The following is a 27,058-nucleotide window of genomic DNA, read 5'->3' as shown; positions in this document are numbered from 1 at the left end:
CCATTTTGAATTGCAAAAAAGAAAACACAATATGGGACTATGCGTCCAAAACTTACAGTATATTGACAGTGGAGGGGGATTTTGGATGCCCACGACATCTTCTCAAATCGGAAAATAATAATGCTAACATAAAGTTGATAATAGTGGAATATGGATTGTTGCTATGGAACACAACACTCTGTTTCAAACTCAAGTATTAATGGCCGATTCTTACCAAACCGTTTGATGAAATCAGAAGGTGCGTCAAATCGCTAAAACAAACAATCACATGGTAAATAGATAACACTTGAGACCTAAAATATTTATCAATGAATATGATAAACTCTATAAAGATTCTTATTCCTAAAACAACTTTTGAGCCCGTACACCCGTTTGCCCATCGCGGAGCAGGGCCTGTCCACCAAAATTACTTATAGACAAACTGGTCAACGATTCTAACACGGTTTCCGGTTTTTTGAATTTTACGATCGCTTAAAGTGTTGGCATTTTTTAAGATTAATCCTAAACCCATGTTCTGTTTTTTCCTTGAGAAGGAATCCTGTTTATCACTTGATGTTTGCAGCATATCTTTGCATTATTTTATCTTGGCCGAATAATGTAACAGAACAAAGAACCTCAATCTTATTGATCATTTCACAACCATGCAAACTCGATAACATATTTTAAACTTAATTTGTCCCAAAACCAGTAGAACTTCTGATATTACATTGCAAACAAAATGAAAAGGAGGAAGATAGATATCCATATTAAGTGAAGTGTGTATATATATAGTATCGTTTTATAGATGAAGAGTGGTATCAACATCATTACACTTCGACCCATCAAATTTTTTTGATGAGGCATACAAGGAAGATGTCTGGTTTGATCGTAAGCACTGAAAATCACCATTCTTGCAGTGAGAATAAGACCAGTGATTGAGCGAAACTTGTGAGGTTGAAGATGCTAATACAGAAGAAGATGATCTTGGTGGAAGGAAGTGAAAGAAAAGCCTTGAATTGGAGGGTGAAAGAATAAGCACTCTATTCAGCTCTCTTTCTTCTCTCATCTCCTTCACTCTTTGCACCTGTCTAAATCTTTCCTGCAACAGAGCAGTGGAGGATTGAATTATGATGGTGTCATTGTTTTCTCTGCCCATTTGAGGACCAAAATGTAAAGCAATTAAACTGTAAACGAAGCCAAGCTAAGCCAGGCTTATTGAAATCAGATGAATCAGGTTTGTGTGTGAGGGTTTATATACAAGTAGCATGGTGGCAAGAGGGCCAAAATGTATTGATTGTTTCAAGTATTCTAAGAGAATTTAGTTGATCGATGTAATTCTAAATGATTTTAAAAGGAGGGAATGAGAATAGGCAGATGAGATGCAGGGCAAAGAGAAAAAGTTAAGCGCCATATCCAAGAGAAGTAGTACTTTGGTTACTGTAAGAGAAAAGGGTGAGGCAAAGTTGGCCAGCCTAACCTGAGTTAGAGTTTCTCTTCAATAGTTTAATGTGAATTCAGTCAAATTTGTTTTAATAATACTATTTATTTTATTTATAAACTATTTAATATTCAAGCGAATCCAATAACCTTGGGCAGAAGCAATGGTAAAGGAGAAAAGGGTTGAAAGAAAAGGCCAAAAGAATGTCAGAAACTAAGCACATGGAAGGGTATGTTCGGAGGAATAACAAGTTGGACGATGGTCTGTCAGCTTTTGTCTCTAAGAGCCACTTTTAGCTTTGGAGATGATGTAGAACCATGAATGTTCCTATGTTTGAGGCTAATAGGTCGAGGGGGAGGCGGTAGGGGCATTAAAAAGTAAAGCTAAGCAAAGCAGTACCAACGGTCATTCTCTCTCTGTCTCTCTCTGTCAATATGAGATTTGTCTTGGAGCTTTTGGAATGAAATGGCATGCAGAAAGGAAAGCTGCAGACTGATAGATTTGATGCTTCTTTTGTGAACCACTTCGAAGCTTGAAGATTGAGTAGATATTATTTGAGAATGAGTTTTATAAATCAAAGTTTTAGACAACGCATGCATTCAAAGATATTATACTTTAACCATATATATATTTTTTCATTGGGGTTCACATTAAAGTATCTACATAATTAGATGTCTTTTTGCCCTTGTCCAATATATTTTAATTTTAAGAGGAAGATAACTTTAATTAGTGATGTAATGTCCTCTCGGTCCACTTAGATCAATTGGTAATTTTGACTTGTTTGAATCTAATTTAGAACTTTGCCTTGGTTTAAATTCAATATTGTTTACTTTTCTAAAGATATTATTCACTGTATCGTTAATCATTTGATAACATTATTCATTAATTTGAATAAACTTTAATGTTGGGCTACCAAACACATCAATGGGTCAGACCGGATTGAGTCCTAAGTTCGTATAGTAATGAATCTTCGGGTCAGATCAGTTCATAGATTTTTGAAAGTCCAACCCTATATATATAGAGCTGGATCGGGTTTTAATCGAATAAGCCCATTTAAAATTTTTAAACACAAATTATTTTTTAATTATTTAAACCAATGATAGTACCTCAAACATTTTATTTATAATTTATCATTTATGACGGAGGAATATCGTGATTACATAAACAAAAATATCATAAATTTATAACATAATACAAATAAATTAATTTATATATTGTATTATTATAATATAAATATATAAATATATAAATAAATAAATATATATATATATATATATATATATATATATATATATATATATATATATATATATATATATATATATATATATATATATATATCATACCATTTATCTACTTGTTCTCAACATCCAAATTTCTAAATTTAATTGACATTAGATTCATTTGATATTTAGTCCATTTGTAATATTTTGTAATGATAAAATTGAAATGAAAATAAAATTATAAATACAAAGAATTATTATTTACAAATTCAGATAGTTTTTAAAAGAGAATTAATGAGAAAAAATAAGATTAAGAATATTATGAAAGAATTAAGATTGAAAAATTTATAAATAAAATTGAAAAAAATAGATTGGTTTATATAAAAAAATAAAAAAATTTAAAAAAATAAAACAAACCAGTCAGAAGAAGGCTTTTACCATTTTCTTTTTCTTTTTTAATTTTTAAGCAATATCATATTGACTCATGAACTTAATATTAAAACTTACGGTTTTCTCAAAAAGTTTGGGTTTAGGTCAACACGCTATAACATCGGCCCAAACCTTTTTGAATTGAGCCAAAATATTAAGCTTCGGGGCTGGGCCTCCATTTAGCCCGGCCCAATGGACATGTACCGAAAGTGGCTCTAGAGGTGACTTGGCCTTTGTTACCAGTTGGAGCTTCAAAAGAGTCATATCATTTATGGATTTCATCACTTCAAAATTTTGACAAAATAAAAAAAAAAAATCTGTAATCATTCATCAACTTTAATCTGGTGAAGAGATTCACCGATTTGGGAATATCCAACATTAATTTTGACCATCTCCATTGGTCCCCAGCAACCAAGTTCTGGCAAACGGTGCGTTTAAGGATGTGACAACGAAGTGTCAGTATGCAGCCTGAAGAAAAGGGTAGACTAGAAATGAGGGTAGATGTCGAAATTGTCAAAACTTGTGATATACTCGGAAGCTTCAAGCCTTCAACAGTTCAACCCCAACTCTGTCAATGAATTCTAAGGTGAACTTTATCGCTTCTTTAGTATTTATACATGCTACTTAATAATATCATGCGATGTCTTTTCATTGCTTCTTTCTTGCTGCTAAGAAGTGCATGATTTGCTTGTCTTTATAACTTCTGTTCTGTTGCAGTGCAGCTTCTCAATCAATATTTGTTTGCTGGGTGTAATATTCCTGTTTTATTTATTTATTTATATAAATAAAATATGATGAGATATTGATGGATATATCATTTAAAGAAATTCTTATCTTGGAAATTAAAATTAAAATTTAAAATTTAAGAAGGATAAATCAAGGGATAGGATTAGACAAATGGGAGGACAAGGTCCATTAAAGGATTTTAATTGAGATATAAAAATAAGAGATATGAGTGGATGAGTTCGAGGATGAGGAGAGAGGATCTTTATCCCTTTGAATAACTTTATATATATAAACTGCTCTTTTTCCTTATTTCAAGAGTTTTCATAAAAAATAAATAAATATATATATATATATATATATATATATATATATGGACACACACACACCTTCTTTTTTTTCTACACTTTGGCAGATGAAGAAAGGGAAGTGTAGGTTTTGATCAAGTATTTTAACTCAATTGTATCTTAAATTTTTTTTTTTTTTTGAAACTTTTATCATATGTCTATTTATTTATGTCAAAATTTTATAAATTTTTGATACCTATAGAAATTGTTAAAAATCAAGTAATCGGGGTTGTTTAGTGTAAATTTAATTTTTCAGACAATGTTAATATCCTCTTTTTAATGAGGTTTTTGAAAATAAAATTGAATTTTGTTTCATTTGAAAATTTTTATGAAAATTTTATTATATATCTACTTTAATTTGTCCAAATTTATTATGAGTGATTAATTTATTAAAAATCTTGTACCCACAAACAACTATATAGTAAAGAGTATAATAAGCACACTTGATTTTGATGGTGTTTATTATAATTTAACACTAGGATTATAATTTGTAAGGTATATAGACTGTTTATTAAATGATACTTGTAAGATTAAGATTAAGTTTGATTTATGATAGTTAGCTTAGGACAATGAGAAGATAATTGGTGATTGTGGAAGATTTCATGTTAGATTTTGAATATGTTAAAATTAATGGATTAAAATTTTAAATTATAGAAATAATTATATATTAGAATAAAGTGATGGAAAATAATTAGTAATTCAATTCAAATGATACATAAAATTGTTTAAAAATACTGTCACTGAAAGAGAGTGAGATGGAATGATGGGTTTGTTGTGGAATCTACTTATTGAATAAAGGAAGCTCGAGATTACAAGTCAATTCAGAGTGTGTCATCCCCATGGATGCTATGTGTGAACTGTGTAATTTATTACGCAAAAACATGATGAAAGTTGATACGCTTTTTGTGGCGAAATCCACTGGCAATGTGAGCACCCCGATTAGGAAAGAAATTCCCCATTGTTCACCATTTAGCTTTGCTTTACCGAAAATAACATGTGCAATTTCTATGAATGCCACTTGTAGAACCACGGTAGCGCACACAGCCACCCAAAACCATAGGTTTTGAAGGATACCCTTGAAGATGTTCTTCATCTTTGGCTGTCTTGCATTGAATTGGTTGAAAACCTGGCAGAGAATGAAACTATTGAAGATCATGATTTCACTTACCTCCATGCTGATTCCTAGGACAGATTCGCTTTTTAATTGAAAGGTCGCCAAAATGGAAGTTTGAAATAACGCTTGAGTGATTATGCTTCTCCACATGGTTTTAGTGATGAATGGATCTGTTTTTCTCATTGGCTGCCTGTCCATCAGGTCCTCACTTTGTGGCTGTGTTAATAAAGCAAGGCCACCTAGAACAGAAACTATAAGGTTTCCCCAGGACCATTGAATTGTTGAAATTGGGGTATCCCCAGAGGCAACAGTTGTGACAGTGGTTATCAATAACCATGCAATAACCATGGTGACCTCAAGTTGGATATACTTCTGGATGTTTTCGTAAGCACATCTTCCACAGCTAAAAATGGTAACCAAGGAACTGAAATTTTCATCTCGAATGATAATGTCCGAACTCGTCCTAGCTGATTCACTGCTCCAAGTGCCCATAGCAATCCCCACATTAGCTTCTTTTAGTGCTGGAGTCTCATTTGTTTTGTCTCCAACCATTGCTACCATGTGGCCTTTTTGCTTCAAGCACTGAACAAGAAGGAGCTTGTCAGAAGGGAGGGCATTTCCAATCACACAAATTTTATCTACCACTTCCAGCCTCTCTTCGTTGTTTAGCTTTCGAAAATCTGCAGCTTCAAGCGCCAATCTATCTGAGTTTGGGAGCAATCCCAATTCAAGACCTATAACCCCCAGATCCACAACATTAACTTGTGAAATTAGTTTGACATCAATACCTGCGTTTCTGCAAGCCTCTATTGCTTTTCTTGTATCTGTCCAGCATGTATGCTTCAGACCAAGCAGCCCAATCAGTGTTAAGCTGTTGTCTTCGCATTTTGAAGGATCAACTTGCTCAGAAGCATCAACTTGCTTATAAGCAAATGCCATGGTTCTGAGTTGTTTAGACTGCATACCCTCAACAACTCCCGCAAATTTTGACCTCTTTTGTTCATCCATGATACTCTCCGTCCCTTTGCTATCATAGTAACAAGAGCACATGGATAATATCCTTTTTGCAGGTCCTCTCAAATGCAACCACAAATGGTTATCTCCATTCTTCCTCATCAATACTCGGCTTCCTTCTTCCCTGGAACTAAGGTTTTGGGCATCAACAATGGTGCAACTTTGCTTAAATATCTCCATATCTGCTCCCAACTTGAGTGTAGCCCAAGAAAGGAGAAAATCCTCAGTTGTGCTACTAGGACCCTGTGGCATCAGAAAAGGTGTGGTGATTCCATTGCACAGAGCTTCAAGAACAAGCTCATGTACTATCACATCTTCATTGATGAGTTCTTCACCAATCCAAACTTCCTGTGGGTTCAAAGTGAGCACGCCAGTTGTGTCAGTGCAGATGGTTGTGACTGAGCCCATACTAACACAAGCCAATAACCCTTGGGCAAAGGGCTTGTAGGATAGAGCCTTCTTATTCCAATAAAAGATGGCTAGGGCAATGATAGAAGGCACTCCTTCCACCATGCCTACCAGCAACGTTACTAAAGTGGTCAATATATTGACCTTCCCACTTTGTCTGCTGATAATCCCCCTGATAGCCTCCATTATGGCCCTGCTTGAAGTTGGTTTGTCTTTGGTGTCCGGTATCTCACTATGAGGCTTTTCCTTTCTGAGCACAAAATGTAGGAAAACCACTACTGGAAGAAGAATTGAGATTAAAAGTCCAATAAGTTGTGTGCGAATGCTCACCTTGTCAAGTTGAGTTGGTAATGGGGTCTGGCTGGGAGCCTGAGTAATCTGGCTCATCATCTCACCCCATAGCGTGTTCATACCCACAGATGTTGCAAGCATTTGACCATGCCCTTTAATCACCTTTGAACCGTAGAAGAGGAAAGGGTTCTCTTCATCAATTGCTGCTAAACCATCATCCAACTTCAAGGATTCACCACGTATGAACAGACCGTCACAAGGTACATTGTATCCCCTTCTCAAGCACACAATGTCACCAATTACAATATCAAAAATAAAGACTTTCTGCCAATCCCCCCTTCTAATTACATCGATTTCTGTCTGACTCTTTTCTGATAATGTCTGCTCATTTGGCAGCTTCATTGAGTTTTCATGCCGGAAGTCGCGTATTAAAGAGGCAACTACAAGTATGATGACGGCACTAATTATTATCACTCCTCCATGCCAACCACTCTTGCCACCTTCTAGCTTGATGCCAAAGCCTATGGACATCACCGCAGACAGGAGGAGGAGAATGACAATGTAGTTGTTACAAGATTTTAAGACTAACTGGACAAAGCTTTTTGCAGGATCTTGTGCCTTGGACAGTGTATTGCTGACGCGTCGCGAACATAGGCCATTGTCATCAGCAGGGATTCCCTTCTCTAAATCAGTGTCAAGAGCTACTGCTATGCCTTGAACACCTCCAAATCTATGCAGTGCAGCAAAGTCCCTGGCCTTTACAATCTGAGCAATATTTGCATGTTGGAGTCTCACATTGTTGACAATTGGATCATTATGAAGCAAGTCATCGGAAACTCGAGGTGATGTGGTCAAGTCCTCAACAATTTCTGTTATTTCCGAATGCTACAAAAATTAAATACTTAATAAGTTAGTTCATAAGCTATTTCAAACATATGATGTGACTGCAGCATTTCAATCTACTAGGAGATTTGAAGTATACTAATAGAATCAAAGGTTCAGTCATCCATTGCCCTTCGATTCAGGTTAACCAGAATCATCTTGTGCCCATACATATTTGAATTTGTGACAAAAGCTATTATGGTTATAGTAGGTTTGCCCGTTAGGTGGGTCTAGTGGTATAACACTCTAGTAAGATCTTACATAGATAAAACATGGAATAGATATTGAATATATATAGATATCTTAGATCTCTTATGAATGACAAAAAGAAGTTGAATAGTTTATGAAAGATTTTAAAACCCAAAAACATGGGAGAATTGTTGAATATGTATGAAGGTCTCTTATCTTAATAGTGACCCGACTATTAGAGTAGAATTTGTGATATAAAACTTTTAAACACAGTTCATCAGAGACAAAATATGGAATGAATCTCTTAATACCCCAATTTTACCTTGGACAGAACACTGAGACATATAGGAGAAATTGCATGGACGCGAGGGCTGTTAATTTTTATAGATGATTCAGTTTCTAAAGTGGAAGTGGGGGTGGAAAATTGTTCATTTGTTAGTAGAATCAAAATTTACCTACATTAAAAGCGAAAAACAAAAATCAGGTAGCTATTTGATTTATCATGGTGAAGGACATATGCCCTTTGAGATTGGTATATATTATTAGGCCAAAGCACTATTTCCCACGCAAGTTTCAATGCATTTTCAATATCACACATATGAAGTTTGAAAAACTCAAAGTCTTACTTATGGATTAATTAGATTAAAATTTTTTGTTAAAGGTAAAAGTAAAATCATTATTTTACTAATAATATTTAAAAAATGTAAAATTCATTACATTGTCCCTTTTAAAATTTAAAAACTAACAATTTTATCTCTATTTAAAGTTTTCTAACTTTGAAAAGTCATATCCCCCTTCCAAACCTAAGTTTTTTTTTTCCTCTCTTTTCTGGCCACCATCTCCAACACCAACAACCTCTCTTCTCCACCCTAAAACATTGGTTGGCATCTCCCTAATCGAAGACAAAGAGATCGGTCTCTTCGTCTTAGACTAAAAAATTTGCAAAGGGGAGGTCATCATGCCCCGTCGTGCACCGGCCAATGTTTTAGGATAGAGAGGGGAGATCATCGGTACTAGAGATAGTGGTTGGAGGGGTGAAGGAAAAAATCTAAGGTTTAAAATTAGAAAATTTTAAGTAAATGTGAAGTGGTTAGTTTTTAAAACTTAATGAGAAAATATAATTAATTTTATATATTTTTTAATATTATTAATAAAATAACGATTTTACCCACATTTTCAATATAAAATTTTAGTGAGAGTTGACACATGAATAGAACTTTAGGTTTTTTAAATCTCATGAATATGATTTTAAAAACACGTAAAAATTTAGGTTAGGATAAGCCCTTTTGCCATATTATTATGATTTCAATGGTGTGTATCACATCACATGTCTGGCTTCATCTTTACATGACATCAACATAATGATTTGATTAGATTGATTTGATTGAATCACAATTTAATAAAATTCAGCCAGTGAATTAATCCGAACTAGAGCCTATAACATTGACCAAGTTCCTTTTTTTGGCATTGTCCATGATAGTACTAGGCCATACAAACTGTCTAAGGCTAGAGCTAGATTTGAGCTGAATTGAGTTAAATTGGAGCTTGACTCGGTTCAATATAGGTGGCTCGAGTTCGAGTTCGAGCTCGAGCTTGATCGAGCTCGGTTAAGGTCGACTCATTTCTGGCTCAAATTTGATTCGGCTCATTTTTCTTTATCAAAACGACGTCGTTTTTAATATACATTAGTCAAAACGACATCATTTTGTATCAAAAATTTTTATTGAAAATCTGACGAGTAACTCGAACTCAACTAAGGTCGACTATTTTCGGGCTAGATCGAGCTGAGCTCAAATTGATTCGGTTCGAATTCAACCCTAATCAAGGCCTTGAGGTAAGACCCATAAAAAATTATTAAAAATTAAAAAAAAAAAAGCTAAATATTAATTATACATAAAAAAAATTAAAATATTATAATTTAATATGCTAACCCACAAAAAGACATGGGTTAGCCCATTAAAAACCGACATGACATGGCCCAGAAGGTCTTGAGCCATGTCATGAAGCCTCTTCATCTGGTGGGTCAACATGATCTGCAAGATCCGTACTGTAACGAGTCTTGGCACGGGCTGATCCACTAACATGACAGGCTCATTAAGGCTGCCTCGGGACAGGCCATCACCATGTCTAACCGCACCAAATGCTAAAACTAGTTTTAGTCACCTAGAGCAGACTGACCTTCCTTCTGATTCCACCGGCCAGTCCAGCCCGGGTTTTAAAATAATGAGTGAACTTACTGCATTCTCTTCTTTGCAAGTGCCGATGACTGCATAATAAGAGGTAGTGGAAGATGAGACTGCTGCAGTAGCGATACTTAGAGAACCCCTCTTAGTTTTACAGGCTCTCAGAATTTGGCATGCATGTTGAACCAGGAAAATCCGCCTCCAGATGTTTCGTGGACGGTCACCGCCTATAAGCAAGTCTCTCTGCTGCGACTCAATGTCTCGACAATCAGAGCTCATGTTTGACATGTTGCATGCCCGCCTGCTGAACCAGAACTTTTTGTATTATAATACCAAGGAAGAGAAACAGAAAAATCAGTGAAACCCTTTTGAAGATAACCCCAAATGGCTGGCTTTTTTTTATACATAATGAACCATGAAACCTCCTGGAAGCTGCAGTGTGATTTACATTTTTTCCAATTAAATTTCCTCAACACTTGCTGAAAAACTAGGCAGACCACAAGAACAGGAGAGAAGAGCAGGAGGTTGACGCCGTTCTCGTTAGTCAAGAGAAACGTAAGCTAGAAGTCATGCAGTAAATTCAAATTGTACACGTTTAAGTTATTTCTAATTTTTTTTTTTTCCCATGGCCATAACATGCAGACGCGTTTTGATTGTAAGGATGATGGCGGAAAATATCATAAATTTCTTTCAAGTATATAGGGAAAATCAGTTTCGAAGCAGAAGAATGCCAGAAATGTTGTTGAATAATTTTCATTGAGAATTATTAATTATTATTATTATTATCAATAATTAAGAAACGCAAAATTTCGAGGAAGCTTATGGAATATTATTAGGTGACGTGAGAAAGCGAGTCTGATTTTGCTTGGAATTGGCGTGTGTGTCCAGAAGGTGATGGACAAGGGAAAGTAAACACATTATCATTATTCTCTTGTTGGTCAATACAACAAAGTAAACTAGTTCTCCTTATGATATGATTGTAAGGACTTTGGCTTGAGTCCAAGTTTCAATTTGATTGTTTAATTTAAGTTAGATTCGAATTTATTTTTGAGATATTATTTATTTTATTAATGATATTATTTATCTTATCAATAATATATTTATTATACTAATTCACCATATTAGTAATCTCATGATATTTTTAATTAACTTAAATTTAATTTGAATTTGCTATAGGCTGATCATAAAGGATTCAAGTTAAATTTAAACCAATTCATGTTCAAATTCAGTTCAATTTTATATTATTGTTTGCTTTATTAATTCCATATATTCTATAGTTTATCCAGGAAACTAAAGCAAACTTTCCTGGAAATTATGCTGAAGAGCCGCGTAGACTGAAAGAGTTGTTATATGGGCATGAAAATCAATATTACCTTCCTAGAATTTCTTCTTTGCTCCGCCAGACGTCTTTGCTTCTAATAATGCAAGGGGGTTAAGAGTGTTGGAATTGGATAGCAGTCCGATTCGTATCACCGGTATTCAATTTACCAGTCCTATCAATTCACATTGCTCGGGTCGGTTGACTTTTATTAATGGAAAATTGCAACTCACATGTTCTATGCCAAAATTTTATATAGGCCAAAGGGTCATTTTTCATCCAAGTTTTAATATAAAGTTAAATACATATGTAGAATTTTAAAAATTTAAACATTTATTTGTTATTCAGTTTTTCTTAAAAATCTTAATTAAAGGTAAAAATAAAACTATTATTTAATAAAAAAATTTAAAAAATTAAAGTTTTATTACATTTTTCTCTCAGGTTTAAAATTTTCATAATTTCTCTCTTATCCAAAGTTTTCAAGTTTTGAAAAATGCCAATATCACTCTCAAATCTCTAGGCTTTTTATCTCCACTTTCCTATGACGGTGACCATTTAAAAACAAGACTAAGAGTCAACAACCATCTTCAATAGATGAATCTTTGTTTTTTTGTCAAAAAAGACGAAAATGTCCATCTTTACATAGTCGCCATTGTTGGAGAGAAGAAAACAAAAAAACTAAGGATTTAAAAGTAAAATGATTACTTTTCAAATGTTAAAAGTTTTGGGAGAGAGAAATTGTGAGATTTTTAAACTTTTGAAAAAATATAATAAAACTTTAATTTTTAAAATATTTTTAGTAAATGAAAATTTTACCCCTAACCCTAATTAAGATTTTTTAACATAAATTAAATCATGTGTGAGTATTTAAGTTTTTAAAACCTTACAAATATATATTTATTTTTACATTAAAATTTAGGTGAAAATAGTCCTTTAATGTTTTATAAATTATTACTTATCCTTGCCTCTCATAACAATTTAGCCGGCGTTTACTTTTTAAATCTATCCAAAGTTTAATTGTGCATTCAAATTAAGGCCAAACGACTATTTCCCACCCAAGGTATGCTGTAATGACAAGTTTCCCCCCTTTAACTATGGAAATACCAAACACCCACCCATGGCCAGTTAAATTTAACAGAACCCTAACGCCTGAAAATTTTATCTCCTTTTGCCCCCCTAAAGTTTGAAAACAAAAATTTCCCCCCAGCCTAAGTTTAAGAAAATGGCAGTTTCACCCTAGGGTTTGGTTTTGAAATCTCCGGCGACCTCTCCGGCTCCGTTGCCGACGGCTTCTCCCTCCCGAAGAATCCTCTCCTTCCGGTGATCGGTTTCCTCCCATTTGGAGGCCCGATCGTCGCCGGAAAAGCGGTGGGAGACGAAGCCGTCGTCTTCGTCTGGGAAGACGAAGAACTTCGTCTTCCCCGACGAAGTTCTTCGTCTCCCACCGCTTTTCCGACGACGATCGGGCCTCCAAATGGGAGGAAACCGATCACCGGAAGGAGAGGATTCTTCGGGAGGGAGAAGCCGTCGGCAACGGAGCCGGAGAGGTCGCCGGAGATTTCAAAACCAAACCCTAGGGTGAAACTGCCATTTTCTTAAACTTAGGCTGGGGAAAAATTTTTGTTTTCAAACTTTAGGGGGGCAAAAGGAAATTATATTTTAGTTTATTTTTTAATATTATAGAGAAAATGACAATTTTACCCTTAACCCCGTTACTTTTAACTGGCCATGGGTGGGTGTTTGGTATTTCCATAGTTAAAGGGGGGAAACTTGTCATTACAGCATACCTTAGGTGGGAAATAGTCGTTTGGCCTCAAATTAAACATGACAAATAAATCGATTGACCCAAATTACGCTAAAATGGCCCGGTCTATATTATGTCGTAAGCCTAAACAAAAGGCTTGTAAGTTGGCCTAGACTAGCGCATGACTGTTAATAAAATAATTAATATAATATAAAAAATTATTTTTTATTAAAATTAATCAACCGACCCGTTTAAGAGTCTTATGTATTTTTTTGGGTCAACCCAGCCCAAAAGCTCATGACCATGCCACCCAGACTGATCCAATCCACTGACACTTTTAATTCGGATGAATCAATTTTAGTATAGTTTGAATTTATAATAGTCCACACTTTACTTATTCAATCCAACTTTAGTTAAAACCTCTTTTAATTCCAATGAAAAGTGTCCTATGGATTGGGAAGAAGTCCATTATCGGCCCATCAGTATGAGCCCAAAATCAGCCATCCGACATTCAAAATCAGACCCTAACTACAGGCTGAACGCCTCCAGCCAGCCCCACCATTCACCAAATAACGCACTCAGAGAGGGAGAGTGATGGAGTGACAACAACAGGATGAACACAGAGATCACAGCCTCTGAGAAGCCACAGTACCCAGTCATAGATTGAAATCCGCCATTCACCAAAGTCGTCGCCAACTTCAACACCCTCGATTACGTCTGTTTCTCCACCATTACCGGAGTCTCCGTTGTCGTGGGCAACCTCTCCGGTCCATTTCTCTTCCTCTGCAGCACCTTTTTTTTTCAATTTTTAAATTTTATTTGCTGAAAGTGTAAAGTTTCGCTTTTTACTCTTCTTTTTTACGGTTAATGCCAGGCCTTCCTGGGCTGTCGATGGTGACCGGTGGCTTGATCGGGCCGATGGGTGGGTTCATGTACGCGTACCAGAACTTGGCGGGTCGACTCATGGGTTTTTTCCCTGATGAGTGTGAGGTGGCTAGTTCCCAAAAGCGTGGATTCAACAATTAGTAGTGATTTAGTTTATGATTTTGATTTTGTTGTTAATAAAATTGTTTTACTGGATTATGATTTACGCTGATGGCAGCAATGTGGTTTTGTTTGATGGGTTGGATCCAAGTTTAGACCTTTTTGCTTGAGTTGATGCATCGTTGCTATAAGGAGAGATCATTTCAATTGAAGAACTTATGAAAGCAGTTTCTTTATTTGTCTTTGATGGATTTTATTCTTGTGCAATTCTTTAAGTTTATTGATATCTGTGTTTGTTTGCATGAATAGAAACTTTGAATTGTTTGGAATGGATATGAACTTCCATTTTCTTTGTTTTGATTAACTAGTAAGCTTCTTATAGCCTTCCTGATAAAAAGCAAAGCGAAAGTTTTTCCTTGCGGAATCCCTGATATCTGCCAATCAACATACTTTGTTTGTATGATATACTTCAGACTTTGTTTTAGTAAGGGGTGGCAGTACTTGATGATGCTCTTATGTGCAGGTTTTTGGTTTTTTTTCTCTTGACCTTTTTATTACAAAATTCAGCTAGCATGCTTTCATTTCTGCCTGATTTGAGTATGAATTGAGGTCCCATCTTCCAAAATTCTGTCAGTTTTGCCAACTATGCCAACTTCAGATCAACTTTAACTCTCTATAGTACTAGAATGGTGCATCTATTATTTCTATGATCCATCCTGAAAGTTAAAAGGGTCTTATATGTGTTCTAAAAGCTTATGCTAAGTTCATCTCATCTTGAGAATCATACTATTGCTTGCATTGGAACATTCTGAATTTGCTGATTGGATTACTGAAAACAAAAATAAGGATTTGGGATACAGTTTGATCATGGTGGGCCAAAACGTGTTATTGAAAAAGATTTTCATTGCACTTGTTTATGGATTATTACTTGTCATTGCTCTCTGTTTTCAGCCTTTTCTTTATACCCAGCTATGTACCTGTTTCCAGTAATTCCCAATAAGAGGGAATCCTTTGGAATGAACATCTCATTAAAGTGTTTGCTGTAACCATGGTGATGTTTTTGGCAATCTTACAACTTCTTTGGATGATAGAATTGTTTGAAGATAAAAATATATAACTAATCCAGAACCGATGGATACATCTTTCTGGTTGACTCTGAAAAATATTGTTTTATTTTGATGCACAATGGAATTTACTGGTATATGCTTTCTTCATCTTGCGCAATCCTCATTTTATATCAGATTTGGCTCAGTATAAGCACATTTTCTCTCATAATTATGTTAGGTCTCTTAACAAAACCCTACTTTGGGGGAAGTTTCTCTTTACTCCCGGGTTTATCTTTTCTCATTGACTCATTGCTTGCATTATTCATCTTTTCTGATCACTTTTCATCTTCTCTTGTTGATCTTTTGACAAACTCATCGTCACTTGAACAAACTAAATTTGATCTCAAAATAGTCATTCTAAAGTAGAGTTGAGCTCAAGCTTGCTTTAGGTTCAATTTAACCAAATCCACCCACTACTCTCCATATGTACCAATTCCTTTTCTCCACTGTCATGGAGTTTAAGACTTTCAAGTATGTACGTATATCCATGCAGTCAACAGATTTCATTGATGCACTTGTTTCAATCATAGGTAGGGCAAAACATAGAAAAAGCAATCTAATTTTTGTCGTTGCAGAAAATCCAAAAAAGAAAAAGTAGTCGCTGAATTGAAATGAGCAATGATTCAAACAGTATAGCAATTGGAACTTGACATGAACGCCATTTGATTATTCTTTATTTCCAAGCAAAAGAATTAAATGTCATGTTCTTGACTTCATCTCCCCAATCCCACGACCAGACCAGTCCAAAATTTTTTGGGCTTTATTCTACACCCAAAAATTAATTTGTAAATGATATATTATTAAAGCTATTTCGCCCCCATATGGCTGTATTCAGCAAATTAGAGTCAAAATTGGAATCTATAATTATCAGTTCAAATACTCATTTGAGTTGGCAGGAATTTAAACTTCAAACCTTGTACCTAACCACTTCTGGTTTGAAACATAAAATAAGAAAAGAAATCCTAGTACCTATACTTAGGTTTTATAATTTGAGATTACTTTATTGTTTAACTTTCACTTCGTGTGTTACAGTTTATTATAGATCAGGCAAAGCCAGGAATGACGTGCGATGAAAACGACTCCACGTTAACACGGTACGCCTTCCTACAGGCTAACACTGCCCTAGGATGCCTTTAACTGCACTGAACTGAAGTGGAAATTGCTAGAAAACAATTTTGCCACGTCAAAAAAAAGTTTTATAATTAATTAATTACTTAAAAAGCAAAACAAAAAATGGTTGAGTTGCTTTCGAAGAAAGAGAGCCCTGCGTCAGCCTTCCAGGTAGAACAAAGTGTTGAGAAAAAGGGGCTTGGCGTTTTCGATATTTACGAGAATACCAAATGGCCCTGTTTTAGAAACCGTGTGCCCTGTGTCAAAGCGCAGCTCTTTCCGTAGTGTCAGGCCAAGTAATCAACTTTATTCAAAATAAGTATTTATAAAATTAATATCCCTTTAAAACTAGGGATAAAATAAAAGTCATCCAAACTAAATTATTCTTTTAACTCAACTTTCATATCTTACATCAAAATTGGTCTCTTAAATGATTTTTTGTTTTTTTCTAATAATATTTTTTTTTTAAGTAGACTATTTACCAATTTTATAAATCAAATTTGATCTCAAAATAATTATTTTAAATTCAAATCAATTTTTAATTAATCTTATATATAATAATTATATGATATTATAATGTAATATTTCAATATACATACATACATTATTAATATTCCGTATTTCGAGATAAACAAAGAGACATTTGGATATAAGATTATTTTAAATTTAAATTAAATAAATTTAATTCAAAACTCAACTCAGTTAATTATGATTTGAAACTAAATCATGCTAATTGTTTATGTTGACTCAGTAAGTAGTGTCTAAAGGTAAAAATAGAAAAAAAAATATTTATGGCGTTTGACCAAAAAAGGATGCTTTTAAGTCGTGAAGACCCGAAATTTCAATTCGAAATGGTATTCATGTAAATAAATCAATTATGGAGGGCGATAATTGATATGTAGCTATAAAAAAAATATTAGTTATCATTGTCGAGCAGGCAACAGACATTTCTGCACTATACAACTGTTGGTTGGTTGGTTTTGTTAAACTCAATTTCTTGGAGAAGAATCTGATACACAATCAAAACCTCTACTAAGTTTCGCTTTCAGGTATGCTAGAGCTATCAAGACTTGTTTTGATGTGGGTCTGTTTATGTTTTTGCTCAAAATAAAGGTTTGGTTTTGATGGGTGTTGGAATTGGTTGAGTGGTGTTTTGAGCTCGAGTTGAGGTCAAAGTTTGATTCTGTTGATGTTTATTTGTGCTTTGGGCTTCTGGGTTAGTGTTATAATTCATGAAAATTTAGTCCTTCTATGTATTGTTTTGACATCTGCATGGTTTGTTTTGTTCTTTTATATGGTTTCTAGTTTAGAAATGAATTAGTTTTTATTCAAATAATTAAATGTAAAAGAGCATGGTCGGTGGCTTTGTGGAGTTGTATATTGCTTGAAATCTGATGGTGTTTCATAGATTTTGTATGATTAAACTTGTAATTGGTGTTCATTTGAGAAATTAATTGGTATGGTTTACATATATCTCTTGATTTTTTTTTTAAAATTCAATATTGATTTTCCTTTTTGTTTTTATGAATTCTGTGTCTCTCTGTGTGTGTGCGCCGACCTTTTTGAGTTCCATGTCCACTGGATGTACTTTTGTTAGCTTTAAAGTGCCTTTTCCTTTTTATTTGGTGGCTTCAATTGTTTTCATTGGATGAAAATTGAATCAGTGTCCAGACTCCAGAGCATTTAATTTTGTTCATGGTAAGTAGCTTTTAATGAGAGTTGACTCTAATTTCGTGGTTTCCAAGTTTTCCAGATTGTTTTAACTTTTAACTGATGTCAATTCTAAGAATCCTCTTTGCGTTTGATGATTTAGCGCTTACTATTGAAAAGATCAGTTGCTTAAAAGAAAACTTTCATTTGCCTGTTTTGGTCGTTAGCTGTAAAGTTCCTGTTGGGAATTGTCTTCTTGTGATCCTTTGATTATTTTGGTTAGAATTTGTAAAGTTAACTGGTATACGGAAATGGTTGAAAGTGGAGTCCTTTGTGTACTGAGGATTTTCCTTTTTCTCATTTTTTTGAAAATGAAACTTGTGAACTGGAGTTCGGAATTGAATGGATTGTGTATAACCTTTATTTCTTTGTTCTCTTTTCAGACTGAGCTAATTCTGTAATGCATCCAGTATGCGAACCATAGCAGTTTGTGACCAACATTGGTGCTGACAATTGACAAACAAAAAATCTAGCTGTGTTTCAAGACCATTGGGTTCTTAACTGCTATGGAAAGAGATGGTGATTGGTAGCATGTCTTTTTTTCTCATATGAGTACTCTTGCTAAGTCAGCAATATTCAATTTGAAGGAGCTGCCGATATAACTTCTACTCTTCATTCTTTGTGCTAATTCAATTAGTGGGATTAGTTTTAGATGCAAACATCTCAGAAACACCAAAGTTCCTCTGGTGTCCATAGATCACTCCACCAGCCTGTTCAAGGGATTGAATCCTATTGCTTGCCTCATATCCAAATTCTGGACAACAATACATGCTCTGATGGCTGCAGCCAAGGAACCAGTGGAGACTCTCAAACCTACAAGGAGCAGTTCTATACCTTGGAATCATCCATTGCGACTATTGCCTATGATTCTTCGTCTGCCGTCAGCATCTCATCTAACAGGAGTCCCCTTACACCACTAGGTTCTCAGTCATACCTGTCAGATCCTCATCAGTCCCCTGACAATGCTTATGGATCACCCATGAGCAGATCTTCTGGTGTTGATGATGGCAATAAATTTATTTACAAACTGAGAGAATTGGAGAGAACATTGCTGGAGGACAGCTGCAGCTGCTGTTTTCAGAGTGGGGCTCATCAAGGCATTTCAGCACAAAGTAGGAATTGGATGGAAATGATCCCTGGGCTAAACTTGAAAGAGGTGCTGGTGTACTGTGCTAAAGTGGTATCTGAAGGTGATCTATTAACAGCAGCTGATTTAATGCTTGTGTTAGAGCAAATGGTGTCAGTCTCTGGGGAGCCAATTCAACGCCTGGGGGCATACATGCTGGAAGGGCTTAGAGCAAGACTGGAATTCTCAGGAAGTAAAATCTACAAAGCGTTGAAGTGTGAACAACCATCAAGCTCAGATCTCATGTCTTACATGTCTGTCCTCTTTCAGATCTGTCCATACTGGAAGTTTGCTTACACATCAATGAATGTTGTTATTGGGGAAGCTGTGGTGAATGAGCCTAGAATTCACATCATTGATTTCCAGATTGCACAAGGCACCCAGTATATGTACCTCATCCATGCACTTGCAAAACAGCATGGTGGGCCCCCATCTATCCGCATTACTGGGATTGACGACTCACAATCACTTCATGCTCGAGGAGGAGGTCTTGATGTTGTGGGGACGAAGCTTGCGCAGGTTGCTGCAACATGCAATGTGCCATTTGCGTTCCATGATGCTTCTGTGTCTGCTTGTGAGATTGAAAGAAAACATCTTATAATTCAACCTGGAGAAGCTATAGTTGTGAATTTTCCTTACGTATTGCACCATGTGCCAGATGAGAGTGTGAGCACTTCAAATCCTAGAGATCGCCTGTTGAGATTGGTGAAAAGTTTGTCCCCCAAAGTTGTGACCATTGCTGAGCAAGAGTCCAACACCAATACTTCCCCATTCTTTCACAGGTTCTGTGAGACAATGGATTACTATATGGCTATGTTTGAATCAATTGATGTAGCTTGTCCAAGGGATGACAGGAAGCGAATCAGTGCAGAGCAGCACTGTGTGGCTCGAGATATAGTCAATATGATAGCTTGCGAGGAATCCGAAAGGGTGGAAAGGCATGAACTTCTTGGAAAGTGGACACTACGATTGAAAATGGCTGGATTCACGCCGTATGCAATGAGTCCTTCAGTGACCAATGCTGTTATAGCTATGTTGAAGGAATACAACTGCAATTACAGAGTTGAAGACCATAACGGGGCGCTCTATCTTGGCTGGATAAACAGACATATGGCAACTTCTTCTGCTTGGAGGTGATAAATAACAAGCTGATAACCTTTGTGGATAACTCACTGTTTTTGTTCTAACTTTTTGAAACTGAGTCAGAATGATATTTGTAACTCAATACAGCCTAGCATAGAGCAGGATGCCAACTTTAACTTCAACTTCACTGTAAATTCCCATCTTGGAATGATACTGAGACTGTTTTGAGCTTATTTTGGTCTACACCCATTTAAGAATTGAAATGTGCCCAAGAATTCGTTGAATATTCATTTCTGGATTACATTATGACAGTACGTGTTCTAATAATAAATAATAATTTGTGTATTAACGATGAGATATTATTATATGATTGAACGATCTTAGATTAGGAAAATAATATTCTCTATCTATTTCATTGATTCATCAAACAACTTGCACTACATATTATTAGTAGAGTGTCATAGCAAAATTATCTCAACTTACATTTAATTAGATACAATGACTATGCAAGTGTAAGGGACAGAGTAGGGTTTAAGGTTTACATATATGGTAAAAGAACAATGAAATGTAAAATAATATAAAGATTAGAAAAAATACATTTAATATTTACTCAGAAAAAATTTTAAAACTTAAGAAGAGTTGACTCCATGGCATATTCTCAAAGTAAATATATTATATATACAATTACATTTTCATTTACAAATAAAATTGATGATGAATATTAATGGTTGTTACATCATTATTTTATTAGATAAATTTAAATTTAAAATAAAATATATAATTAAATCATCTAATCACATATCTACACCTTAACGCTAAACAATCCGTCAAACATTTTGTTAATGCATATAGTGTTACCGAGTGTCCCTTCTAACAATGGAATGACACATTGTCATATCGGAAGCCTAAAAACGTCACCGTTTAGAGGATAAAAAACCAGAATAAGTTAGAATAGCAAGTAAAAGGCAAAAAACGAACCATTTACAGCAACACATTGGTGTCAAAAACTGATTTGGCAAATTTATCTGCCAAAAGGCCAAAACGGTTAAAAAGGAAAAGACGCCAACTGGGTTCGATCGTACGTATGTATCTACAACTCAATTTAAAAACACATCATTTCTGTTCTGTTCTGTTCTGTCTATCTTAAGTTACAGCACAATCATCCCAGGTAAAGTTTCGGCCTTTTTCATGAGATCTATGTGATGAAATCATGATAAATTGATGTGGGGTTTTGTTCTTTTTTCATGTGATTGAATTGATTAAACCCACGTGGGATTGTTGCAATTTGATGGTTTTGTGTGATAAAGTCGGAGTCTTGTTGCAGAATTTTAGAGCTTTGTTGTTGTTGTTGTTGTTGAATGTGAAATGACAATGGAAGGGGTTGGGAGATCAGAGTTGAGGAAGTTGCAGAAGGAGCAAGAAAGAGAACGACGACGTTTGAGGGATAGACAAAGAAGACAATCCATGAGTGTTGAAGAGAGGGAAAAACATCTTGCTAGACGTCGAAGAAATTACCAACTCAGAAGATTAAGAGCTGGAATTGGAACTGGAACTGGAATTGCTTCACCTCAATCTCAACAGGAACAAGAACAAGAACAACCAACTCCCTCAACCGATCCTATTACTGCACAATGTAACAATCATTTTCTTGCTTTTGAGTCTCTTCAAGCTATCACTAACTCTCAAAGTGAGGTTTTTGCTCTTATTGTTGGTTTATTTTAAAGGAAACAACTGCATATTTATGATATTTTATTGTCAGGTTTGGAGGTTCCAGTTCATAAATTGGCCCAGTTTTCTGGGCAGCTAAGATTGAGTCATGTAAAGAATCTTGCACGGTCATTGAATGGTCATGTTGGTGAGAGTCATGTGATGATTAAGGCAAATGAAGTTTCTACTGGTAAGTTTCAATTGCATCAGGTTTTTGTCAATGGTATTTTTCTGCTTTTGATTTATGTGTTTGAGATACAGATAAAATGGCTAAAGGGTTGAGGTTAAATCGTGTTAAAAATCTTGCACGGTCTCTGAATTCTGCTGTGAAAGGGAGTTCCAATCAAACCACCCCAGACGGATAGGAAGGTATGAAGCTGCTTTCAGTTTCAATTAGAAGATGGGAAATAGATTTGTATGAATGTGAATTCATTGTGAAATCTTTGATTTGGTTGAACAAATTCCGATTTAAGCAGAGAGATTCTACTTGGGCAAGTCAATAAGATTTTGGTATTACATTTCAGGATGAGCCTCTTTCTGGTGCTAATTTGGTCTGCAACATATGAGGATGAAATTTTTACTTGGCTTTCATAATGTCTTGATTGAGGATGTTGTAAGTTGCTTAGAGAGTGCAAATTTCATCTGAGCCTTTGTATATAGCTGGATTGAAGAAACATCATATTGGCACTTCTAAGGATGAAAACTGCTTAGCAAGCCTTTCCTAAATCCAAATGTCTTACTGTGCTATTCTTCCTCAATGGATTAAATTAGTTTCGGGAATTGGATGTAACCTGTAAACATTGTAACATGTCAGTTTTTAGCTAAGGATTGGATGAATTGTTTACCTGTGTTTGTTTCTATACGAACTTTGGGTGAATCACCCCCTAAATCCTACATCAAAAGCACATATTTTCCATTTGAGATTGTGGATTGGAATTATAACATACCACCATGCTCTATAGCTTACTAGCTCCTTGCTAACTCAGAGGTGAACAGTATAATATTAGCGTCTCCATCCACACTACACAGTTGCAACTGGTAACTCTTATACCAAATAATCTGAATATTAGAAGAATTACACCCGAAAACTAGCTATTAAAATTAGGAAGTCTGAATTATATAAACCTCAGACTTGAAACTCATATTTTTCTACATGAGATCTAAATTTTAGACTTTGTATCTGTGATCATAACAATTTCCTATGCATGAATTATTCAAAACTTCTTGTTTTTATTAGATAAAAAAAAGAAAAAAAATTATGTTTTCTGTAAAATATATGTTACTTAGATGAAGAATTTGGTTCATACCGTTAACAATGCTTTTGGTAATGCACGTCTAACCAATGAATGATGGATGAATAAAGTTATATGGTTTTGTTAAACTCAAACTGACAATTTATCAAGAACATGAATTTTATTGTAAAATTAATAAAAAATGATAACTAAAAGAAATCAGAATGAGGAAAAGGATTTGTCAAGCCATAGTCAATCCTGACCTGTGTCTTTTGTGGATGTTGTGAAATGGTCCCAGAATAAGTTATAATAGCATCTTCTTGAACCTCTAGTGGTAAGCCAGCTACATTGACAAATAGCCACTTCTTACGACTAGGACCGAATTGTTTGTGAAACTTATTTAACATCTTTTAAAAAAAATTCCCATATATTGAGTACAGTGACTTTTATGGTTCAGTGGTTTTGTTTTGTGAATTAGTTTAGAGTCATTAGTTTTGTTTTGTTTTGGACTCATTAAGAGAGTACCTCTCCCTTCTAACTAATTTGTAAGGGTATGGTCTAGTCTTTTCTTCAATAACACGAATGACTATATTCATGCGCTTCCCACTCTTGATATCAACACAAAATCAAAAACCTTGCATGCTTTTTTCATTTTGCTACCCATGTCATGATGATTCATTTTGAGTCATGACACTCTACACCACTTAATCACGTGCACGCCCTTGTGCATGTATCCTGCAAATGTCACCTTCCCACATCTGAAAATTTAGCTTGCAACACAACTCTTAATTAAAAGGATTCTCACGACTATCTTGTTGTGTCAATCTCTTATGACAACTTTAAAGACTTCTGTTTCCATCTTTGACACACACAAGCACCTCTTAAGATACGCTACGACTTTCTCTCTCATATCCTATTATTTACTCCCTCCTTCCAGCTCTGATAATTACATTTACTCCCTAATTAAATATTTTAAAAAAATTATGCTCAAAACAAATTGTATTTCATACGGAATAGCGTTCTGTGGTGGATAATAATAATTATATTTATTCTTTAACATGGAATAAATTATTCGCTGAAGAACAAGAAGCTTTCGTAGCTCAGATGGTTAGAGCACCCGTTTAGTAAGCGGGAGGTCTTGAGTTCGACTCTCAACGAAAGCAAAATTCTTTTCCCTTGTTTGTTCAGTTCTTTTTGCTTTTGTTCAATACGCTGTGATTGACAAAACTTCTACCTGTTTATCACTGTCCAACTTCTACAGCCAATTGTTTCTTCTGAAAAATGAGGTGTTTACTTTATCCAGAAACATGGGACTGATATCAGTAGTGTGGGTGGATTCAATCCAAATTGTTGGTGCTTATATTGTTATTTCACTATGCTCGAATTGGAGCTTGCATTGTTGGGGCTTTTTTTTATTTTCTGATGATTCTTATTCTCTCTCTTCCAATAATTCTTCTTCTTCAACTTAGACTCAATCCACCCCAATAAGAAGAGATTGAGATCTAGCTTGTCCTAGTAGATACTGCAATAATGCACTCCCCAGTATACTAACGTCTCCTAACAGAGAGCCTTCATCGCCATTCCAAAATTGTGGAACACCGTTTCAACATGTTATAAAACACATTCATTGTCAGATTCACAGTCACTGCTTTGAAATACAGGACTACACCCATATAACTGTATAAATGATGCATAGAGATGCAAATTGATTCCAAATTTTTGCTGCTTTTGATCCTCAAAGGTAATTTGTGTTATGGCAAGTGGGATTAAGAGTGTTTGCCTAAACATTTCATATTTTTGATAAAGCTGCTGAAACAAGCATCCAAGACTCTTACAATTGGATATTCAGGCCACAATCATGTCAAGATATGATTAAAAATCATCAGTCTTAATACAATCAAATAGTATCCACATATTCATCAATTTCCAACTCCATTTTTTCCCTTCCAACATACATCTTGATGGCACAAATAGCCCAGCATTGTCTATATTACAATCAGGGCCACAAGTGATCAAGATCCTATGTGCAACTACAAAGCAGTCTTTAACAAATCCAGCTGAATGCTCAAGGAAGATCTAGATTTCCTAATAGCATTGAAGGGCTGAACTACTCTACACATAATGATTCACATTTAGACTTCTGTGACTCTAGAACAATTCTAGCAGCTTCTACAACTACTTGTCCACCAACATAGTGTTGGCGGCAAACAGGCATGTAGATATCAGATCCTCCAATCAGTTCTGTCTGTGTCTCTTCCGTCTTCCTTAAAGTAAAGAAAGCACGTTTCCCACAGAATGCGCATCGAGCAGTTAATTTAGTAACAGAATCAGCCAGGGGAATTATATCAAGCACAGAACCAAAGCTCCTCCTGCCAAGATATTTCTTGCCATCAAAAACAACTAATATAATACAAAAAATGTTGAGGCAAACAAATTTCTCTAAATATGTGTGCAAGGAATGAGAATCGGGACATTATCACACCTCAAATAGTCACCATCCAGTCCAGCAACTACCACAATTTTTCCATCATGATCAGCAGCTTCACGACAGAAATCATAAAGGTCCTCAAAGAATTGAGCCTCGTCAATGCCAATCACATCTAGCTGTCAACATGGACTGGACATGAGCGTAAATTACACAGAAAGATGGCTTAAAATGCAGCTAAAGTCACAACAGGTACACACTCAAAATCAAGATTTATGAAGGTGCAAGCAGCATTCTTGCTAACAGGATTTGTCTTTCATTTTACAGTCTTCATTAACCAGTACCAAGAAAAACACATTTACAAAATGCAAACTACTTATAATCATAGCGATCATACTGATAATTAAATATTTAAAAGACAGCATCCTTTTTCATAACAGAGATCATTTTATTTTTGCACAGGATTACCTTATCATAAGCATCAGAACCAAATTTTTGTTTGAACGATGACAAATTTGCCAGTGCAGAACATGGCAATTTCACTCCATCATGTGTAACTATAGAATCCAATCCATATCTTGTGTCCTTGTTGGATTTTATTACTGCTACACTTCTGCATAAGAAACCAAAAAAGAGAAGAGATAGTAAGAACAAGCCCAAGTATACTTTTAAATATTTCATTCCAGTTTAGCATAAAAGCAAATTTGTTGAAAATCCTACATTCTAGTCAACCTGATGGATGTATGTAAAAATCATCATAGTAATTATAAACAGAGTCTTAGTGTAAGGTGTTTGGATGACAGTATGCATTTTGTGCCCAATAAGATCTTCAAATAAGACCTAAATAACAAGCAAATCTAAGCGATATAAAAACTATTAGTTAAAAACAAAGATCAAGAAGCAATTTAGTCACTGAATTTGGTACCAAGCCAGTGAATTTAGAGGCGAGTAATAAAAGTGAAAAAAATATCTAGAATCTTAAAAAACAAATAAATATGTAAAATAAATATATAAAAAAATTGGATGAAGAAGAACTGAAGAAGAAACAAGATTCATTAACAGTAATTCAACCATTTCCTGCCCTCAACTTGTGATTATAGTTTTAAGGTACATAGAAAAGTTTATTCGAAACATCTGAACATTGTATAATTCATTTCCTCCTGTCTTCTTCTACCGAGGAGAAGGTGATAAGTTCTATCCATCCATAAGCCTCACATTCCAACCACCCAGGCTTTCTGTATCTCTTTTTACACTTCAGCAGGCCATGGCAAATTGAATATCAATTCCCTCAAT

At 35.1% G+C, this 27,058-nt stretch overlaps 3 protein-coding genes, 3 long non-coding RNA genes and 1 other non-coding gene across 13 annotated transcripts; 6 read left to right on the top strand and 1 right to left on the bottom strand.

Annotated features, from left to right (window-relative positions):
* Positions 1-3,339: 3,339 nt before the first annotated feature.
* On the top strand, positions 3,340-7,971 carry LOC123207633. Its single transcript, XR_006500440.1, has 2 exons — positions 3,340-3,655; positions 7,575-7,971. It is a non-coding gene; the product is annotated as an uncharacterized LOC123207633 (long non-coding RNA).
* Positions 7,972-9,750: 1,779 nt separating this feature from the next.
* LOC123207632 lies at positions 9,751-10,915 on the top strand. Its single transcript, XR_006500439.1, has 2 exons — positions 9,751-10,775; positions 10,863-10,915. It is a non-coding gene; the product is annotated as an uncharacterized LOC123207632 (long non-coding RNA).
* A 2,912-nt stretch (positions 10,916-13,827) lies between these two features.
* Positions 13,828-14,510, top strand: LOC123207644. Its single transcript, XR_006500441.1, has 2 exons — positions 13,828-14,049; positions 14,157-14,510. It is a non-coding gene; the product is annotated as an uncharacterized LOC123207644 (long non-coding RNA).
* A 2,895-nt stretch (positions 14,511-17,405) lies between these two features.
* On the top strand, positions 17,406-20,634 carry LOC123207627 (scarecrow-like protein 13). 2 transcript variants are annotated; one of them, XM_044625080.1, is made up of 2 exons: positions 17,406-17,531; positions 18,576-20,634. In XM_044625080.1, the coding sequence occupies exon 2, from the start codon at positions 18,845-18,847 to the stop codon at positions 20,453-20,455; it is 1,611 nt and encodes a 536-aa protein (XP_044481015.1). In that variant the 5' UTR covers positions 17,406-17,531; positions 18,576-18,844; the 3' UTR covers positions 20,456-20,634. The 2 variants fall into 2 exon arrangements, with proteins under 2 accessions (XP_044481015.1, XP_044481016.1); XM_044625081.1 differs by lacking the exon at positions 17,406-17,531 and adding an exon at positions 17,574-17,698.
* A 788-nt stretch (positions 20,635-21,422) lies between these two features.
* Positions 21,423-23,024, top strand: LOC123207634. 6 transcript variants are annotated; one of them, XM_044625093.1, is made up of 5 exons: positions 21,423-21,569; positions 21,726-22,034; positions 22,161-22,298; positions 22,370-22,477; positions 22,633-23,024. In XM_044625093.1, the coding sequence occupies exons 2-4, from the start codon at positions 21,767-21,769 to the stop codon at positions 22,471-22,473; spliced, it is 510 nt and encodes a 169-aa protein (XP_044481028.1). In that variant the 5' UTR covers positions 21,423-21,569; positions 21,726-21,766; the 3' UTR covers positions 22,474-22,477; positions 22,633-23,024. The 6 variants fall into 6 exon arrangements, with proteins under 6 accessions (XP_044481028.1, XP_044481023.1, XP_044481024.1 ...); XM_044625088.1 differs by having other exon boundaries at positions 21,709-22,088; XM_044625089.1 differs by having other exon boundaries at positions 21,424-21,569; positions 21,726-22,088.
* A 1,405-nt stretch (positions 23,025-24,429) lies between these two features.
* Positions 24,430-24,503, top strand: TRNAT-AGU. Its single transcript has one exon. It is a non-coding gene; the product is annotated as a tRNA-Thr (tRNA).
* A 681-nt stretch (positions 24,504-25,184) lies between these two features.
* On the bottom strand, positions 25,185-26,378 carry LOC123207635 (thymidine kinase a-like; the record flags this gene model as incomplete). Its single annotated transcript, XM_044625094.1, is given in 3 exon segments — positions 25,185-25,709; positions 25,823-25,944; positions 26,234-26,378. Coding segments are annotated over 3 exon segments (529 nt in total), but the record flags the coding sequence as incomplete, so codon positions are not given.
* Positions 26,379-27,058: the final 680 nt, after the last annotated feature.

Source organism: Mangifera indica, unplaced genomic scaffold, assembly GCF_011075055.1.
Source record: "Mangifera indica cultivar Alphonso unplaced genomic scaffold, CATAS_Mindica_2.1 Un_0090, whole genome shotgun sequence".
Classification (NCBI taxonomy): Eukaryota; Viridiplantae; Streptophyta; class Magnoliopsida; order Sapindales; family Anacardiaceae; genus Mangifera; species Mangifera indica.
Note: the sequence above shows the minus strand (reverse complement) of the source record. Positions and strands in the feature narration are given on the sequence as shown.